This window comes from Rhamphochromis sp. 'chilingali', assembly GCF_963969265.1.
Source record: "Rhamphochromis sp. 'chilingali' genome assembly, chromosome: 20".
NCBI classification, from domain to species: domain Eukaryota; kingdom Metazoa; phylum Chordata; class Actinopteri; order Cichliformes; family Cichlidae; genus Rhamphochromis; species Rhamphochromis sp. 'chilingali'.
The window spans coordinates 16,420,721-16,441,435 of record NC_137947.1 but is presented as its reverse complement, the minus strand read 5'-3'; the positions used below and the strand labels follow the sequence as shown (position 1 = coordinate 16,441,435).

Here is a 20,715-nt window from a genome sequence, read left to right as displayed (position 1 = left end):
ATTGCTATCAATACCCGTTTCATATTTACTCTATTAGAAGTATTGCATAATTTGTTGAGCTGTCTTCTCATTGGTTGCATTTCACAAACAGAAAGTTTGAACAGCAGTTGGATAGAGATGCTATGCTTCTGAGTGCCTGGCAACCAAATTAGTAACAGCCCCTCTTATTTTCCAGAAGAGATTACAGAGATTATTTGTATATATGATGACTTTATTATTTGTTCATCTGTAATATGAACACCCACTTCAGTAATTGGTATAATTTTTCATGATAGGAAATAAAGAAATGGTAAATGGCCTGTATTTATATAGTGCTTTACTAGTCCCTAAGGACCCCAAAGCGCTTCACACATCCAGTCATCCACCCATTCACACACTGGTGATGGCAAGCTACATTGTAGCCACAGCCACCATAAAGAAAAGCTTAACAGTTCCCTTTAATGGGGAAATGACCAGGATCACCCCCGTGACACTGAAATGTAGCAGTTGTGTATTTATAGAGAGATTCTTAAGAACTAAAAGGTTAAGTAACCGCGTTTGTAAGAAAAGAGCAAAATAAAACAACAAAAAGGAGCTGATATGAGAGACGGGTTGTGTGACATACTGAATAAAATCTCATGAATAACAAATAAAATCAGAATCTAAGTAATGTCTGACTTATCTGGCAAGCCTAAACGTCCAGTGAAGAAACTTCACTTTTGTCCAGCTTCAGATTTAATATCAAATGTTTCACTGCAAACCTGACGAAACACAGTATATTTATAGTCGTATACTCCGCTTTTGTGCAAATCCTGATAACCAGCCATTTGTGACGGTGTTTCAAAGAGTTCCTTATCATGTCTGGAGTCTTGGGTGCCAAGAGTTGGATGTTGAGCCAAGTTGAGAAATCAGTGACACTCAGCAGTCACTGGTTCTTTCAAGTTTTATTTAACACATTGCTGCATCAATGTTTCTCCTCTTCATTTCATTACAACCATATGTTACAACTAGAATTGTTAGACTTGAATCAGTAAATGGGACCTTTCCCCTTCATCCACTGTTACATCCTACTTTTGACAGATATTTTGCTACATTTTTAAAGCAAAGTCTTTATGAGTGATAAACATATGTTGGTATTTTGGTTGTCTTGTCACTTTTAATCTTGTGGTCATGCTCTAGATCTAAACTAATCCAAAATGGCCTTTGCATTACTTCTTAGAAATTTCCAGTGAAGCTAGTCAGCCCCAAGAATGGTCCTCTTTGCTAAATATGGACTTGTGTGTTCTGATGTTATCTTTTACAATACTGCAATACTACTAAGTATTCAGTGGGCAAATTGAGGAACAGCATTTTTTGTGCATGTGAACAGTGTCTGAAAGCTGATTTACTGCAACAAGCCTCTGATGAGTCAATGAAAACCACATGGATATCATCAAAAACCTTCAGTGTAAAGAGAACTCAAGAAAACGGATCTTTTGTAGAAGAATAAGTAGTTCAACTGATGAACAAGAAATAGTACATATCTGTAATATTTCTCTTAATGTCTCTTAATAGTCTTGAAAAGGACAAATGAGAGTAATACACTGACTCGCCACTTCATTAATTACACCTTGCTACTGCAGGGCTGGACCCCCTTTGCCATTGACAACAGTCAAACAATCCATTGTCCCACTGCAACCCTCTCATGACTCTCAGTGGCTGTGGATGGGACAGCTATGAGAAATACTCATTTGAATGCTTTGTCCCAATTGTGCCTCCTTGTGGGTAAAATTAGTCCTTGCTTGCAGTCGCAGAGGATGCCTGGATCATAGCAAGAATTTGTAACAGTGTGTGAAAAGTTGTGCGTTACACATAGATTTTAGACATGTAGAGATTTGTGGTGCAGTTGAATCTATCAGAAACAAGTCAATGTGTGACAATCTAAAGTTTAAAATTAAAACAAATATTTCTTTTTTTCTTGTGTCATGTCCTCAGGCACATTTGTTTTAAACACATTGAGGGGATATGGGTTGAAAGAGCTATTTGCTGTTTTTCCTTACAACAGCAGTGTGATGTAACTAAAAGTGTTTGGATCTCTTTGTGTGAAGACTGTGCTTGGGTAAACTTGAGCTGGGAAACAGTTCAGAGCCATGTGAGCTATTAACAAGGACTCCATGATCCACGCTTGGAAGGAATGTTTGTTTTACATCCCAGAGTGCGTCTGTGTACACAGCACATAAAGAGTTTTGGGGCACAGGAAAAATAATCATCTTTGACATTAAGATTTAATGACGAACGAATGAAGGGTGAATAATGTAAGTTGGAAATAAGAATCATTAAATGTCAGACAGAAAATTTGCCATTTTATCCACCCAGTGACGCAAAAAACTTCACCACACCCTCCCCTTTTTCCTGACACATTCACTCTGTAACACACTCAACATCTTGACTAAGGACTGGCAGACTGAGGAGGGAAGCTGTGGTATTTTCAAGGCTATAAATAGCAATTATCCTTTCCCACCACTCGCTGACATTCCCTTCGCACAACACATGAACACTGCGAACATTCAGAAATTGTCTGGGTAAAAAATGCTGTAACAGATATAAGAATAAGAAATCCCAGTTACCATAGGAAACCAGAAACTGAAACATCACTGGCAAACAAACCTTCCATGCCCAGAACACTGTGCTGATTCATGCCTTACACAGACAGGAAATGTCAATCTCAGATTCTTGCTGGGAACTCAAAGACGTTTTTGCACATCTCCCCCCCCCCCCCCCCCCCCCCCTGCTCATTCACTTGTTCAGTTGGCCTCCATTTGGTTTGTCAGCCCCTCTTTCCCTCTCTGCAATGGTGGAATGTACGTCTCAGCACTTGCCGATTAAAATGTGCTTAACAGGGCACGGCTGTGTGCTTTTGTCAGTGTTTTCATGTTTCATCTGAGTACACGTAACCTCCCCAAGTGAGACACGATGTCTGCCAACAGGAAATAAAGAGCCAAACAAACTGATAGGACACACGGGTAGGACAGAACACTTCCAATGGGAGTTACCCACCAAGAATTTGGGTGTCTAGGAACACGGAGGACCTCTTCCAGTCTTGGAGTTGGCTCTTACTGCTAAAAAATACAATGTCATAGGCCACCAGGTCTGGTTGGTGAGAATGCTTTGCCAAATCATCTACTGGGATGAAGATCAGGACTAGGCTCAGTAAAAAGAGAAGGATGTGGTTTTAAAGTGAATGTTTCTTAAATGTGAACATTTCCATTTGAATAATGCTGAGCATGTATAAATCCCAAAATGTTCAAAAGATGGATGCATGTTTATTTCAAGTCTGTCTTAAAATTATACAGAAGGTATTTCGATCACTTCTTATGTTCTCGGTTCCTCTTGTCCATAATCATCCTGACCAGATGTCAATGTAAGGCATCAGGGACAGAATTTCAATCAATTTTTTAAAATCACTCATCATATGATTATATGTTTCCTCCCATATTAGAGGAAACAGCTCTACTCACCGCTTTTGTGGACAGGAAGCAACAAAACTGCTTCCACTGCACGTGTGGAATTTTCAAAATAAGAAAATGTCTCCAAATGAAAATCAAAGAGAGGTGATACAGTTCCAAACGGTGTGCTGTTCCTTTTAAATTTAGCCAGACTGAGCCTCCTGTTCATCTAACCTGTTAAATACTGTACGTCTGGCAGTATAAAGTTTTGTTTTTAAACAAAAAAACAAGACAGTCTTGGATTTGGTTTTCTTACCAGTGATTTAATTACAACCATAAGACATAGTCATGTCATTGTTATCCATTTTTGGCCTCATTGTTAGATCAATAAAGTTTTTCTGTGACATCAGTCCACGGCTGCAGTTTGTAACAGGGTGCTATGCTTCCAAGGAGAGGCAGAGTAACTCTTTATAACTTGGTTGCTTGCAAAAGGGTGGGAGAGTGCATGCAGGCATACAGGAAACGTCTCTTTGGTCGACTTGCCAGAAAAAATATCACACAGTTGGCACTCCAGGGTATGGTCTGACTCTATATGTACTATGTGTCTGGGTTTTCTTTTCGCCCCTTGTAGCAAACAAAAAAAACAACCCAAAACAACAACCTCACCCTTGTTGCACCAACACCAGTAAATTTCCAGTCTCGCTACCTGTGATTAAATGGGTTCATTGTTTGCACAATCGATGTAATGTTTATGAAATAAACTCACAATGAACTCATTCACAAAACACAAGATCTTTAAACTGCGGTCAGTGAATAACGAGGGGCCTGTAAATGTGGTCAAATTTAAAGGTTTAAATGTGGAGACTCCTTTTGTGACCTTAACTGTGAGCGTCCACCGTCACCGTGAGTCATCCAAAACTTGAACTGACTCTCCGTGGGTACTTTCAGTATCAAACCGAAACCATGGCTTCGGTTTGATACTGCTTTGTTTAAAGTGGGCTGTTATGTGCCGTCTCCATTTGGTTGTATACAACAGTGCTTTCCCACAGGCGCCGACACGTGGACAGGACGACACTCCTGATCTCAGAGGGGGAAGGGAGGGGTGCATGTGTGCGTGTGTGGAAGGGGGGCTCCTTCCCTCCTTTAGAAGCACTAGATTTATATCCTGATGCTCCAGCTGGTTAATGTTAACTCTTTCACTCCGGAAATTCTGGCCACAGATGTTTCCCAAAATCAAAAGCATTTTTTTCAGCTCTTTTTCAGATAATAATTCAATTGTACTGCTGATCTATAATCTATTAACTGCATGGCTGTTGCCTTTATTCTGGCACTTGATGCTAAAATTTGGAGCGGTAATAATACAACATTTCATCCTTGCGCTCCTCTCCAAGAAAAACTCATCATGGTTTGTTGCCAGTATGCAAGGCAAAAAAAAGTAAAGTCCAAAAAAGGAAAAGTGTGTGTTTGTGTTTTTTTTAACTACATATCAGCAATGAGGATGCAGCATATCAGTACAAATCAGCCTCTTTTGAATAAAGGTGGTCAAAAAGTTGCCAGAATGTAGTTTTAGGTGCTGTTCAAGCAACTTGTCTGCAGCATGTTTTTAGGAACTGTATGCTGACTGGAATATATGAGACATCAAATCATCTTCTAACTCACTGGGCTTTATTTTCATTGGCTGAATGTTAGCCCACCTCCAGAACCCCAACAGACTGTTCCGGTAAGAACAAGCCTCTTCCCAGATTATTGTTCACGCGAGACTAAACACACGCACTCAGACATCTTTTGCAAAGTAGGATAACTCCCAGACAACTCTATCCTACAGCGCATGCATTTTGTTTGCGCCCCTTCGAATGAGTCATTTTTACTTCAAGAAGCACATAGGTCTAAGGTTTGATGTCTTTCATGTGGTTTTGTGGCATAGCATGTAAATGATCCCTGCTGATTGGCCGACGCTTTAATCTCCTGAAAGGAAGTTCCATTGCTGTTCAGCTCTAATTATGTGTTTCATTTAAAAAGAAAAAAAAAGACCACAAAAGGCTTGGTGCTGTGTGTGCTCTTCGTCCGGTTTTGTCTCCAGATTTAATTAAAACAATGTCCTGAAGCAACTTATCTGAAAGCACTGATACACGATCACAATGAAAGAAAGAGCTCACTGACTGACTAGTCTTTATTATAAAAGCCTATTTTTTGCTCTTTGGATTTTTACACAATGAACTGTTGATAAAGGTTTTTGTTCAGCATACACACTGTAGCACCAGTCACATCTGTGTTGTGGAGTTGTTGTTATCACCTTGTTGTTGAGTATACAGCATTCGGACAGAAGGCACTGATTTAAACAAACAAACAAACAAACAAACAAACAAACAAACAAACAAACAAACACACGGATTTTTCAGTCCAACCTTTTAGTAAAAAATAAGTACACATAAAAATATATTTAAAAAGGTAATGAAAATAAACACCTGTTAAAAAAACTGTAGCAATTCTATTTAAAAAAAAGTTCAAGGTGGACTGTTAACCAGTATCAATAGTAATCTGCAAAATGTAGGCTATGTTAAGGCCATTTCACTGTTACCACTAAATATACTGCTAGGCCACAATAACAAGTCCATACATTAATATTATAAGAGTCTTCATAACTACATAGGCTATTGTTGAGCTTAACAAGGAGACAATACACGGCACTTAGCCACTTAGCCAACAGGTCTCTTTCATGTTAGTAACCATTAAACACACACCGAGAAAACGGTGGCCGATCCTGTTTAACCACCACCGTGGATTGTTAAGAGAGAGGAGAAAACAGAGATTAGAGTAACCGCTGAGTGAAATTACAGTGACGTTAACTATTCCTCATCTTGCCATGACCACCCTTAAGCTTCCACGCTGCTCAACAGTTCACCCTCTTTGACACTTTCTGCACGCTCCAAAAATAACGGACAGGAGGTAAGCCAGCCAGCAGAAGCAGGCGAACACAGCGGCTGTCAGGTAGACTTTGTACAGACATGGATGCATGTACTGAGGCAAGTTGCAGAATGAGTTTCGATTGGTATTGTAGATCATGACGCCTATGGCCGGCAGGTAGAGCACCGCGGCGACCACGTCGTGCGCCAGGTTGGTGCACGACCAGCGATCCCCTCCCAGCAAAGGCACGAGGTCCTGCTTGTCCAGCAGGGTGAGGAAGAAAAGGGCCAGGGTGAGGAGCCAAAAGAAGACAGCGACGAACAGCACGAAGTGGATAGACCCCCCGTATTTGTTGGCGGCGATGGTTACCCACAGGCAGGCTCCGAACACGATCTGCAGGATCCGCGTAATTCCCATAAAACTCCTGAGGAACTTCGGGATGTTCCCCCTCACCTGCGGCTGGGGAGGTTCGGGTGGCATCGTTCTCTCTCCTCCTCCGGTCACTCTCGGTCCACTTTTTCCCGAACAGGGCGGGTGCTTTTTTGCCAGCTGCAAACAGCTGGGGAAAAGATGGGCAAAGTGTGAAAATAAAAGGCCTGGAGGGCCGGGCTTCTGGTGGGACAAAAGCGGGTGAGTGTGGGGTTAAAAGGAACTCTCTGTTCTTTCCACAGCTCCGGAGTTTTGAAATGATAAACCTTCTTGTGTGTTTCGTCTTTTCCGTTTTTCCTCCGTTGAATGTTGCATCTGTGTAGGGGGGCTGGGAGATGGATAGGGGGTGGCCTGTAATTCAAAGCCTGCTCCTCCTCTGCTGGACTGAACGAACACTTCACCCATCCGCTGCTAGATTCCTCGTGTAGTTCCCCTTTTTATATACCAGTGTGACGGAATGTATAACATGCATGTACAAACATCAAACCTCGACGCTTCAACTTTAGAGCCAAGAAACTTTAGTTTCTTTCGGCTGAAAAATCCATGCCTCGATTCCAGGAGGAGACACACATCCCTTTGGGATTGCGTCAGGAAGGGCATCCGGTCTAAAATCTGCCAGATCAAAATATAGGCTACCCGTTGTGCCAAGCCCTTGTTTAATAGGTAACCAGCGGGAAGCGCTTATTTTTCTTCTTTATTATCAAGATGTGGCATTGTTCTCCACTTTGCCTTTCCGCTCTAACATGCCATGATAATACACCGTCTGTTCGTACAGCACCAGTGTTTATGAGCCCCCTGCGTCACTGTGTTTACGTGTGTAAGGCGCAGGATTATCACATGTTGCTTCTTTCTCGCATAATTGACAGATGCTTCTCGTGCCAGCCAGGCTCATTGACGTCAATGGATTTCAGTGCGCACGCCCTACGTGGCCAATAGGCGGGACCAATGACATGTCCCACCCAGTTAAAGCGGGTATTGGTGGAGCGAAAACGTTGACCAAGCCCAGACAGGCTGGAGTAGAATATACTTCAGATCTTATTTGTGATTGACAGCCAGACCGAGGACACTTAATGATCGCGGAGGCTGGGCAAACCCGGTCCTGCAGCGGCTGGAGTAGTTTTGAGTGGAATAGGCACACCGATGAATACAAAGCAGAGAAAGAGAGAGATGCGATAGAAGAAAAGTGAACATTTCGGTGTCATCTCCGGGTAAGCAGAAGCTTTTTTATTGTCCACATGACTCTCATGAGATTCTTGTTTGCTGCCTTTTGCCCACAGGGCAGCGAACACAGCGCGGATTAGGGCTATTACTTTTTATTCTCTGCATGCATGTTGCTTTATTTTATTTTATTTTATTTTTTTTAAAAACAAGGTTATTTCAAGGATCAACTGAACTTTTTCTAGAAGCGTTCATTTTGAAAGCGACCCGGTAGGTTGTCTGCACCAGTGATCCTCAGCTGTTTGTTATGCAAACAGTAAACGCAGCTAGGGGAATGAAAGGAGAAGTCAGTGACGTTTGGGTTGGTGTAACCTACTTTTAAAGCGAACGCTAAACAGCTCTGTAGATGTGCGACATTGCGTTAAAGCCGCACACCGCAGCGTCAGTGTTTGGATGTCATGCAAAGTAGCTTACAATGTGAATTCTTGTTTATAGTTTGGCTGTGATGACACACACTCACAGAGCACAGGAAACTGTCCGAGGCTTCTACGGTTATGAAACATGTGGAACAAAATAGTTAATGTGTAACAGGGAAAGCAGACGTGGACCTTTGCAGAATGAAACTTGGTTCATAGAGTGTGGGGAATTTCCTTCCTGGCCAGGAGCTGATACATCTGAGACATTAATGTACATAAATAATGCTGGACTTAAACAGAACAAATGCAGGCTGGATTAAACAAGTAATTCTATTAGATGGATTACAGATGAAAGCTGTGCAGGAAGGCGGTAAGTACACCTTTATTGAGGTCACTGAAGTGAGTGCTCTGACCCATGATCAGTCATGACCTTGATGACTTATCTATCTGGTAGTATCCCACTCAGAAGCTCACTGTATGTGAAAGCAAGACAAGGTTACCATCTGCAGTCTAATGGGCTTTGACGTGCAGCCTGTCACTCACTTCCTAAAGAAGGATTATAGAATCAAACTTCAAGACTCACAGCTGACTGCCAGGTGCTTTGACAGCTGTAGATTTCCACATGGCATGACCATTGTGTTGTTGTTGTTGTTGTTTTAAATCAAATCTGAATTTAAGAACCTAAGCACCCTTCATGTCAGAGCTGAAACTCTCCGTTCCTTCTCCACAGCATAGACCCCGTGTATGCCACCTTTGCCTGTGTTTCTCTGGATGGATAGTGGACCCGCCTCACCTTCTTCCTCCATGTTGGCGGGCCGTTCCACATTGTGGCGTCTGTCTGAGAGGAGGAGCAGAAAGGCTGGGTCAGCGAACATTTTCAGCAATGTGAATCTGTGGCAGCTCCAGAGGCTCTTCAGGGCAGCAGGGGACCAGGATGCGGAGCAGAGGGCCCAGTTAATTTGGGGCCACGGAGATGAGGCTGAACTTGCTAAGGCCTTAATAGGACTGAGGGCCCGAAGCCACCACAAAGGGCTAAGGACTAATGGAAGGGATGCGTTGGGCACACACTGGCTGCGAGCCTTCAGCCACCTCAGGTAGAAACACTGCTAACCTAACACATATTCAAAAAACTCAACCTTTCAGTTACGTGAACCTGAAAGGAATTTTTGTCTCTCAGGATTGGGGAGAGCTCACCAAGCAGCCAGGGGAAAGATCCCAGCGAGGAGAGTGATTCTGAGGCAGGAGCACAGAGCAGTCCAGAGCCCCGAAGACACACCTCAGTAGGAACAGGAAGAGTAGGGTCCTCAGTGGTACTAAATGAGAGCCAGGACCCTGCAATGACACCCGAGAAACCAGTCAGATCCAATTCAGTACTGAGAAGAGGAGGGGAGAACAAACCAGAGAGATACCTACACCGAATACTCCACTGACTTCACAGTCAAAACTGGAACGGGGTTGAAATATAACACAGGCACAGGCAGTGGCAGTTTTAGGTGGAACTAATAACGGAAAAGTTTCTCATAATACCAAAGTGTCTTATTGGCAGGATCTGCCCTGTGGCACACCACACATCCACTTGAACATTTCAGCACAAACCTGTGAGTGGTTGAAGGTATCTCACACCTTTTTTACAGTGAATGGCTCTCCATAACTGCCTTGTGTTTTCTTAAATGCATCCTACCAGCCACACTAACCAGGCACACTGACAATTTGTTATTGCTGATATAAGTTTAAGTGGTTTCCCTTTAGAAATCAGTATCAGTATAAAAAAAAAAAAAAAAAAAAAAAAAAGAACAACTCATTCTTTCAAAAGTGAGTAAAATTACACTTCGTGGCCATGCGCTTAGTTTTGCACACCTGTGGCAATAAGACTGCAAACATCTGGATTTAAAGATTAAGAAGAGTGGACCAACACTTTGTCTATATAATGTATTTCAGGGACTGCAACAATCTTGTAACACCAAACCGACTGCAAATTAGCTTCTTTTTAAAGATCTCAACAAACAGATGGTATATAACTGCAACTAATAAAAAGATGAGTAATGTGGAAAAAAAAGAAAAAAAGAAAAAGAAATCAGTATCCGGACAACCCGTTATAAAACGATTTAACTATATTGCAAAGTCACACTTTCGGTACCAACAGAAGGCTTATATGTATTTCTATATTATATACTTTATGTATGCACACGTGTTTATATGTTTGTAATTTAGCTTGAAAATATGTTAATGTTCAAATTTTGTATTTACACTAACCAATGCTGAAAAAGGAAAATGTCACACAACCAAGATCAGGTGCATTTTACCCCCCATGTTCCGGAGTCACGAGTGTGGTACGTTACACTACATTATAAATATTATGAAAAGTAGGAATAACACTGGATTCACGTCATTGTACAGAGTGAATGAGTCAAATGTTACATTGACTGAACTGCTCCACCAGTTTATCTTGTCCTTGGTTTGTGCTTCAATAAGCAGAGATAAGTACAGAATGCATAAGATGTTTATTAAGTCTGACAACACAGAAATTAGGTAAATAGAAAGAGGAAGGATGCTTGAGTGTCTAGATGGTGGAATAAAAGAGATTTAGAGATGCAGGCTGGATAATCAAAGGCTTAAAAGAGTGAATGAAGCATATACATTAAAAAGTAGCCACGCAGACTGATTAGCTCACATATAGCGCCACCAGAAACAAATCAAGAGGCACATTCTGGAGGGAGTGGTTAAGCAGATCAAAGCATAAATAATAGAATAAAGAGGAGGGATGCCCAGTGTATTGAATAGAATTTTCACCAAAGCTTCATTTGTTTAAAGTGTCAGGTAGTCAAACATAATACATTTTGAGTGCAATTCTCGCTGCGCAGGGAAAGGCAAACTTGAAAAAGCAGTGTTTAAGCTCACAGTGTGAAATCCCACTGTGCCGATGAATATAAAACCTCGTCAGATGGCTGGAAACTGAAATTGTCATTTTTGATTTTTAGTAATAAAGTCTTTGTATTTTCTCTCTGGTGTATTTGTGTATTTGTGAAAGCAGCGTTCACGACCTTCAGTCACTAGATGGCGCCAAAGGGTTTACTTTGTAGTTAAAGCGCTGTATTGAGCATAGTTATGTCGCTCATACTTTCACTGCATATTAAAATTTTCATGAACTTAAAGGTCAGACTAATTTTATTAGACAAACAGACAATCCTGCTTCTCCAGTCTTTAATAAGGAGTATCCAAGTGTTAGGGTAGCAGTCCTGGTGTGTACGTCTGTCTATGCTTCAGTTTATTTAAAAAAAATCTACGTCATTCATTTTCTCAACAATTTAAAAGAAGAAAGAAAAATTGACATGTGCCCATGAGACTTTGTTTTTTTAATCCATCCCACCACCCAGTGTCTTTGTGCTCACACAGATACCACAGAGTAGTACAGGAAGGACTTTATCTTCCAGATTGTGTGAAGGATCACATTTACTCTGTATCCACCAGATGTCCTCTTCGCCTCCATTTCCCCCCTAACTCCTACTGAGGCAAAACTGAGGCATCCATGGGGCTGCTTCATAGGAGCTGAAACCTCAGCTGACTCCTCAGTACAGAGAAAGCAGGAGTCTGGCTCAGAGTTAATCCTCTCTTCGGTGAACTTCTCACCTTGTTGTACTAAAATGAGCTTATTGCACGGAAAATTTTAGTGCCCATACAAGTTTTCTTAGCTTTTCATTTAGTACCTAAATCTTATGACTGTATAGGGAAGGTGGAATGATGATCCAGCATACAGCTGCCGTTAGATTTAGTGTTTATGGTCACATCTATAATTTCTCTGCAGAATGAGCACTTCTGTATTCTTACTTAGGTATGATTAAAAGCAGAGCCCTAGCGTGGCATTTGAACACAGTGGAAACCCTGAGACTGAATTAAATATCAAAACCGGTCTTAGGTATGGCGGGTTGGCTAAATAGGGTCTAGTGAAAACTAGAATTGCAACCATTTTTAATATGTGCACCAGGATCCAGTCTTTGATGCTAAAGAGGTAGCAGCGTAAAAAATAATGGATCAGAACCCCAGAAATCACTTCACTGCTTAGAGAAATGAATTAAATTGTGCATCGAGATGTTTGAATTTGGTATATTTAGGATCTAAATCTAGGTTAAATTTTAAAAGAGTTGCAGAACACAATTAATCATGCTGACATCTCTATTTCTGTGCTAGTTATTGCAATTCTGTACACAATAGCAATGTGGTGGCAAAGTCAGATTCCTTTGTGGTATTGTTTCCTTTTAGGCAACATGCACAACGAGCGGTTTTCTAAGTTATGTGCATATAAATGAAACATCTTTAAGCTCCCTAAATTCTGAGTCAAATTCAACAGCTAATGAAAAATAACAGAGAAAAGGCTTTTCTGTGCAATGTTTCAGGGCATTTGCAAATGGCATGTATTTTTGGCCCTCATTCCAAAACCGTACACAGCGTGTTGAGGTTTATATTATGCATTCAGCTGACTTATCTCCAATGTTTGTACAGTCAGGTATTCTCATATTTAGCAGTCCACCCAAAAGCTGTTCAGTCCACAAACATTTTTATGTGCACTCTGATCCTTCTCGGTATTTATGAGAACTCTCTGTTGCTCCATTTCAGTTACAAATTGCGCATAACTGGGTGCACACTTGAGAGTTTCCCCTTTAAAGCTGGACTTCCATCACTGATATTGCATCTCGATGCAATCCTGTTTTGTGATGATCATGAGGCGGATTTACCTGCAACCTGTCTTCTATATCCCCTAAACACCTTTCTGATGCTTCTCCAGGAGAAACCCAGATTTCAAATCTGTTGCCCGTTTTTCTGCATTGCTTTCCAGACATTTTAGTGAAGAAGAATCAACTCAAAGCTGACGACAGATGAAGAAAGAGAAGAGTGACAGCTGCATGGAGAGCGCGGGGAGCAGGTCTGATTTTCAAAAGGAGGAAAACAAGCTTTTTTTCTCTCTATTTTTGTGTGTCTACGTGTGTGTGTGATTGACAATGGAAATGGTATGGAGGTTTAGCAAAGGCATAGATCTGAGAGTTGAATGTGTCCCTGCTGCATTATAATTAGAGCACGGAACAGTAATTAATGAAATGATATATACAGTACATGCTCCTTGTGCTCTGATAATAATCCCTAACACACACACGCGTGTGCATGCGCGCGCGCGCACACACACACACACACACACACACACACACACACACACACACACACACACACACACACACACACACACACACACACAACACCTCTGTGCTGCACTTCGTCTTTGTTCACAGAAGAATCACACAACACTGCGGCACGACGTTCATTGTTATTCCTTCCTCTGTGTCAGTGTGCGCCTTTGCTCTTATGCTCGATACTGTACCGCCAAACGCTCTCGTTGGCTTCTGCAGTTTCTAAACACAGACATGGCACTGTCTCCCTGCTCCCTTTGAGCTGAACACAAAACATCACACATGATTCAACAAAAGTGTCAGCTAGCACCTTTTCAGTTTGCTTAATTTAAAGGGACTCGAGTAACAAAAACCCTTTCTGTAACCTTTAGAAATGAAAGCTGCTTTATTGAAGTGGAAGACAGATCATTTTCCTGAAACCACGAAAAGAAAACTCGATGTTCGAGCCGAAGCGCTGGTTGTGAATTGAGAGTTCAACCTTCCTCTCTGGTCACTTATATAAAATGGACTTCAGCCTCAATGCCTTCATTTCATTTGCTCAAGGTCAAACTGCTTTCCACATCTGAGACCTTTTGGTCTGTCTTCATGCTTTGCTGCCTGCAGGGCTGTTCTCAACTGTGGTGAAACGTGCAAAGTCAACTTCACATCACATCATATAATGTTGCATTGCCCATACTGGCAGCCTGAACAGTTCAGAGCAGCAGGGCATAGAATAGATTTTCAAAGCATCCTCATACCTGAGTAGCTAAGGTCACATATCAGGTGACTGTGCTGCTCCTTTGTTCTCTGTCCTTCTTCTGAACCCTCATTACACGCAATAATATTATTTTGTTTATAGTACAGCTTGTTTATATATCTCCAAAAGCACAAATCTGGAAGAGTTTCTGTTATAGTTGTCTGTTTTAGGTTCGAATTAATATGCAAACAAGCATTATCAGGAAGCAAATAAGTGATTCAATGAAATTTTAATGAGGTATTCTCTATATTGGTTCAGTAGTGTATGAAATGAAAACAATATTTCTCATGTATCTCCCATTTTAAAAGTATTTCTCACTCACTGTTTTCCCAGGATTTTGGTGCTGTGTAAACACGTCTGCCTAAGTGTGTCATTGTTGGTTGGAGATTTAGTGTGACATCCAGTGCGACGGTGAGATAGAATGAGTGAGAAAAATGCATTACATACCTGTAAAACCTATCCCGTTTGTGTATCTTGCTAGTGGGGCCTGCTGTATTTGCAATCTCTGCATCTAAAAATGAAATTTTAAGCTTACGTAAGAGACCGAGCACCTCACATAAGTGACTGAAATGACAGAACTTGGAAAAATTCTAAGAGGATAATAATGGTGCAGATAATGGCAGCACAGAGGAGTCTTCATATAAGCAGAGTATATGATTTACGGCTGGGATGGTGCTACTCGAGCTAGAAAATGGCAGAATACACTTTAAATCACTTAGTGCCTGAGCCGTACCACTTTTAGTTCAGGAGGCTTGCAGGAAATTTGCCTTTGTAGTTCCAAGAGCTGGTCACAACACAAATAGCAGTGCAGCGTGATTTTAGTTAAATGCAAACTTCATCACTTGGTGTTTTAGTGGTAATTAAAACCATTAAATGTTAAATAGTTAATACTCTATGTGCATGCAAACATTGCCAGTGGATTCAGTACAACCTGTGTGAGAGAACACAGGAGAAAACTCTCACGTCCCCGCGACTTGACAATCACGCAACCTTAATTTATTCGGAGATCTGGTTGCAGGAGATCTGGCTTATTGTGATTTGTAATAACAGCATGTGCAAATAAAGATCAGACGATTAAAGTGGGACTAATTTTATATTAGCATGTATCACTGAGTTGGAACTAAGAGGGAAGGCACATCGGAATAATTGAGTTTAAAAGAGACCTCTGAGCCAGTGACACACTATATACACAGCAACTTTGCTTACTGCTTTCTTCTGTAACTCAGACTTACTCACGTATCACGTATGGAAACCCTGTGCTTTTGCTCTCACACGTGCACCGACATGCATGGGTGCTCAAACTTAAAATTATGCATCTAAGGCCCTGAAGAGAGTTTGGTCTTCCTCAAGCTGGGTGATATGTGTTACACATGTGACAGAACACAGCATAGGGCAGGACAGCAGTTTGTTCAGTGACCTTTTTTCAAATTTCACAGAGTCTGTCACAGCTCAACACAACCTCAGGGACGGAGATACTATCTAGCATTAAATGCACAGACGTAAACACACATATGTGGCCGTGTCCTCACAGACCAAGCCAAAGAAACAAACAAACAAATAAAAAACCCCAGAAAGACACAAATTCAACAACATAAAGAGGAATACTAAAACACCTCTGCAGTGCTTCATTGTGTGTGATAATATGAGTTTAAAGGGGGAAGTGGTGCTGAATAGCTGAAATAAAAAGTGCTTCACAGGCTGACAAAACTGATTTAGTGGCATGGCTCGATTTCATTGCTTCTTTTTCCCTCAGTATATTTTTATTGGAAAAGAATAAAGTACAAAAAGAGCAGTTCCTGTGAGAATTTCAGCTTTTATTGATCCCTGTTCTCCATTTCCATTCCCAGCCAGCACACCAGCAGGCAGTACATGGAACCAATACAGTGGATATTTCTGTGTAGCCGAAACTAAACATAGAACCATCATGCACATTACACTAAGACAAGGATGCAGAACATTTTTGCAAACAGGAAATCCCTGAAAACATAAGGCTTTGATGTCAGGAATTGATGGTTCAGTGGATTTATTATGGTCAATTTCTGCTGTGTTGCAGCTATAGTTTTTAGAGAAAACTCTGTAACCCTTCTGCTGGTGTTAAAAGAAAATAACAAGATCAGCCTCTATTTAGTCTGCTTCAGTCATGCTCGATTAAGCTACTTTTTACATTTCAACATCTGGATCCTTTAATTGGCGTCTAGTTGTGAAAGTAAAATGCAATTCCACTACTTTTAGCTGTAGCTTTGTCATGGTCCTGGGTCGTTGACCCAGCGTTTTGTGTTTTGTGACTATTTCCCTCTGTTCTAGTTATTCTGTGTCCTCCCCCCTTGTGTCCGGTTCGGGTTCTAGATTTCCTGTTTTACTTTGTAGGTCTGTGTCTCGTTATGCCCATTAAGTTCCAGCTGTGTCCCCTCCTGTGTGCCATTTCCTCATTACCTGGTGTGTGTATTTATAGTTGGTGTCTGCCTGTGCTCCTCGTCGGGTCGTCTGCACTCATCCGTGTATTTCTGCGTATCTCTGCATTCATCTGCGTTCCATGGTGTCCTGTCTCTGCGTCCCTCTGCCCCGCACCCCCTTTGTACGGTCTCAGGTTTGCTATTTAGTTTCTCCCAGTTTAGGTTTCCGTTTGTAAAGTACTCATACCTCGTTGCCTGTTTTTGTCACCACCACCTTTGTAAATAAAACATCACTCGTATCATCAGTTTGCTGCATCTTGGGTCCTCCTTTTCCTCCACACCACACGGCTCCCTCCGCCAGCCGTGACAAGCTTACAGTAATACAATTTTTTGGGGGGGAAAAACTAAGACTAAAGAATCATTTTGACCACAAATAACCTGTGTCATGGGTTATCTGTACTGACAAGGGATTGTCATCAACCAAGTAATCCACTGCACTCATGGTGTCACAGCTTTCCTTATCTAAAGATCATGCATCGCATTTTAACTAATGTTAACAAGCTTTGCTACTACAAACAAATGATCTACCCCGACAAGCGCTCTTAGGGTGCTACAATATTAATGCACAGCTGCAGATTAAAGGAAGCACACAGGTGTTTTCATTATGCATTTATTCAAGAGACTCACTTCATTAAAGCTCAGTAACAATGTGGTGGTTTTTCAAAAGTAAAATTCCAAATATTTTGGATCTCTTTCTCTTTACAGATTGCAGTTATATTAATACTGAGTAAATAAATAAATGCTGGCTCAAGGAAATCTCCTGAGATGGAATAAATACATTCGGTTAATGGAAAAATGCACTTACTTTGCTTTAACCCTTAGACTATGTTCCTGTTTCATGCCCTTACAGTGTGCTCCAGATCAAAATTGAGCAGGGCCTAGAATTCCCTCAAGATATGTCTATACCAAATTCTGAACTACAGCCATATTTAAACTGTCTAACTAGCCTATTTGGCATTAATAAATTGGTGGTTAATACTTAATTAATGCTTCAGAATGGTTTTTTTTTTTTTTATGTTTTACAACACTTATTTTAGAGAAACACATCTATAGTGTCAAAGTGAAACAGATACCTGAATTTGAAATATCTTTTGCGATGATATAAAATATATCCTGTCTACTTTGCTTTGTAAATTTCCCATCTCTGGGACTAATAAAGCTTATCTTATCTTATTATAAAATACATCATATCAATCACTAAATAACCGTGATTATTTTGGTGGCTTCAAATCTTTTTTTGTGGTGTAGGACACATGCATCAACCTGTCAATAAAATCCACTCAACTCCACTGTTAGGATTCAAAACCGGTACTAAACAAGGTTTTGTTTGCTGCTCGCTGCCTTAAATTTGTCATGTGATTAGTTTGAGTCGGTGTGTGTTTGACTCCAGAGAGTCAATTAATACTTAAAACACGGAACATAAAAAAATACTTATTGTTTAGTGTGTGTTCAAAGCAGTGGCAGAAACCTTGCTTGTGTGCGACTAGCATGTGTTTCCCCACACTGACTGAAATGGCAGCTCAGGTGCATTTATGACTCCCTGGCCCATCTTTTGATTGTTGTTTGAGTCTCGGTTAGCTCACAATGAATGAATTCTAATTTGTTTAATTTTAGATTATTTTGTTACATTGCAAATGCAGATACACTTAAATAACACTTCTTTAGTTTAATTTCATTGCACACCATTCCCCCTCTATTATCTACTTTACAATATTGGCTCATTTAGAATCACCAGGTAAACTAACATGCACGTCTTCAGAATATGGGAGGAAACCAGGAGTACCTGGAGAAAACCCACCCACCCATGCAAAGTCCACTTATAAAACCTATTGATTTGTAGGAGGAACCATGTACTACTATTACAGAACTTGCCTATGTCATGGCACTCTCTGGCCTCTGCTCCTTTTGCTCACCATACATGACCACTCTTGTGCTGTTTTACTACCAGTTTTGAAATTTCACCATCATCCTTCAACAGTCAGCTGGTGCCTGTCTCTGCGGTAATTTGGGTAAATTTGATGATCATCAAATTTCCGGCTTAAGAATAACATTAAGAATATTTGTACTTCCTTCAAATATCAAAATAGGTTAAAGAATTCAATTCAAAAGTAGATAAATACAGGTAACAATGTAGAAAACTTGATTTTTTTATTCTTAATATTACATTTTGTTTCATGTTTTTCTTCAGTGCCCGAACTTGTATGGTGACTAAATATTTGAAAATATGTTTTTTGCCCTAATTTAGCACATGGACATGCTAACCCACTAAACTAGTGTCCTATAGACTTTCAGTCATGTTGTATCCCCACAACTAAATTCCTCACATGTAGGTAGCTACATTATAAAGGATGATCTGGTTATTACATGCAAACTTTACACTAATTTCCCAAATTAGAAGAAGAGAAAAAGTATTCTGTGTGCATTCTGCATGACATGCTAATAAAGCACTCCAGAGGATGGAGGCCGAAGAAAAGGAGCATTTTAAAGGGTTTCCACCAACACCTTTGAAGTTAGTCTGTAGCTCCCAGGGAGGACGCGACAGAGGGCTAAACGAATGATATCCTTAATGGAAAAAGACCCCTGAAGCCCTCTAAACCTCCTTGATCCGATGAGAGGACACAAAGAACGTGCGTGGCAGATAAAACCCTGCACCTTTATAGACGTCTCCCTCCCCATCACTTTGCATTCAGATTAGTCTCTTCAAAGGGGCTAATTCAAACACTACTAACGCAAATATGTCTGAACACAGCTCCCCGCAGGCATTGTCACTTTCAGAGGGAGAACTTATTTGAGGTGCAGTGTGGAAGACAAGTGGAGACAAGTTGGTGCAAGAAATGGCTTTAAAACAACAGTAAAGGGCCTAGGTTGGCAAAATGTCGCATATTAAATTGAAGATATAATTGCTTGTGAGCGCTCTGATGTGTTATGAGGGGGGGAAAAAAGTGGTCAGTATAATAAATGACTGACAGACAAGGGCTGACAGTCTGCTGTCAGTTGTTGTTATTATTTATCAGGATTCAGAGCTGCGGGAGTTTGTTAAAAATCAGCTGAAAATCCGGGGAGTAGTGACCCAGTTCAACCCGCCTCACCTTCCATGCACCTGGTTTAATGCATCAGATCTCTGACCTGTCATGATGTGTTATGATAGGTTTAAGATGGCTCTAATGGGTTCTTGCATTAATTATGAAAATTACTCTATCATTCTGCACCTCTCAGTGAAGAGCAGCTACTCAGATATCAGGGCATTAGCAGGAGGATGTACAGTGTGAGATGAGGACTAAAGAGGTGGGGGTGGGGGTGAAAGCACTGTGCGATGTGAAAGCACATCGCACAGTGCTTTCAGTGTTGGTAGATTTTCACCATAAGTGGCTATCATCTTCTCTCACCTCTCGCTCCTTTAGCCCTGAAGAGGTTTGCAGGATTTATTTCAGTTCATTATGAAAATGTCTATTTATTGGCTTCAGACCAACTCAAGCGATAACTCTGTTGCTGCCTCGCTTCAAACAACACTGGAATTTCTTTTGCTTCTGAAAAGTAATCAGATTCCCCTATTTCAGAGACATTCTGAAACCAATCACGTTTAATTCAGCCTGTCTAACCTACAAAGTGAACCTTTTGTGATGGTTATTGAATGTTTTTGAATTGCCCTGTGAAACACAATAGTGTTCAACTAATGGCTTCTTTCACACAGTAATAAGTAGGCAGCTGATGAGCAGAACACAATTACCGAAACGACAAGTTGCATTGATTAGTTAATAGCAAGTTTACTTAGGGCTTCATAATTGATGATTTTCACACATCACAAAAATGAAAAAGGAATGAAGCGAGAAGCCTTTGTGTGCTATGCCTGAAAGTGAATATAAAACATGATTGAAATGAAAAATGTGATTATAAGCAGAATTCAGAGTTGATTGATTTGGTGGCTTTGTGTTCAGAAATCCTAATTTAAATGTCAGGGGTTGAATACTACTTGGCAGTTTAGTGTCATCTCAAAAAAGTATCCTTGGGCACGAGAGACAATCAGAATGCTCACTCACT

At 40.9% G+C, this 20,715-nt stretch overlaps 2 protein-coding genes across 3 annotated transcripts; one reads left to right on the top strand and one right to left on the bottom strand.

Moving 5' to 3' along the window:
• Positions 1 to 3,728: 3,728 nt before the first annotated feature.
• marveld1 (MARVEL domain containing 1) lies at positions 3,729 to 7,058 on the bottom strand. The gene has a single exon (XM_080869583.1). The coding sequence runs from the start codon at positions 6,786 to 6,788 to the stop codon at positions 6,303 to 6,305; it is 486 nt and encodes a 161-aa protein (XP_080725709.1). The 5' UTR covers positions 6,789 to 7,058; the 3' UTR covers positions 3,729 to 6,302.
• A 399-nt stretch (positions 7,059 to 7,457) lies between these two features.
• LOC308388716 (uncharacterized protein) lies at positions 7,458 to 10,385 on the top strand. Of its 2 annotated transcripts, none has more exons than XM_080869581.1 (3): positions 7,458 to 7,945; positions 9,042 to 9,405; positions 9,489 to 10,385. In XM_080869581.1, exons 2-3 carry the CDS (start codon positions 9,056 to 9,058, stop codon positions 9,739 to 9,741), a joined length of 603 nt encoding a protein of 200 aa, XP_080725707.1. In that variant the 5' UTR covers positions 7,458 to 7,945; positions 9,042 to 9,055; the 3' UTR covers positions 9,742 to 10,385. The 2 variants fall into 2 exon arrangements, with proteins under 2 accessions (XP_080725707.1, XP_080725708.1); XM_080869582.1 differs by lacking the exon at positions 7,458 to 7,945 and adding an exon at positions 7,994 to 8,165.
• Positions 10,386 to 20,715: the final 10,330 nt, after the last annotated feature.

Excerpts from the sequence above, each read along its gene's own strand:
- marveld1 (XM_080869583.1), bottom strand. The coding sequence starts at position 6,788 with ATGCCACCCGAACCTCCCCAGCCGCAGGTGAGGGGGAACATCCCGAAG.
- LOC308388716 (XM_080869581.1), top strand. The coding sequence starts at position 9,056 with ATGCCACCTTTGCCTGTGTTTCTCTGGATGGATAGTGGACCCGCCTCA. Across the intron at positions 9,406-9,488 it reads CGAGCCTTCAGCCACCTCAG|GATTGGGGAGAGCTCACCAA; the intron begins GTAGAAACACTG and ends TTTGTCTCTCAG.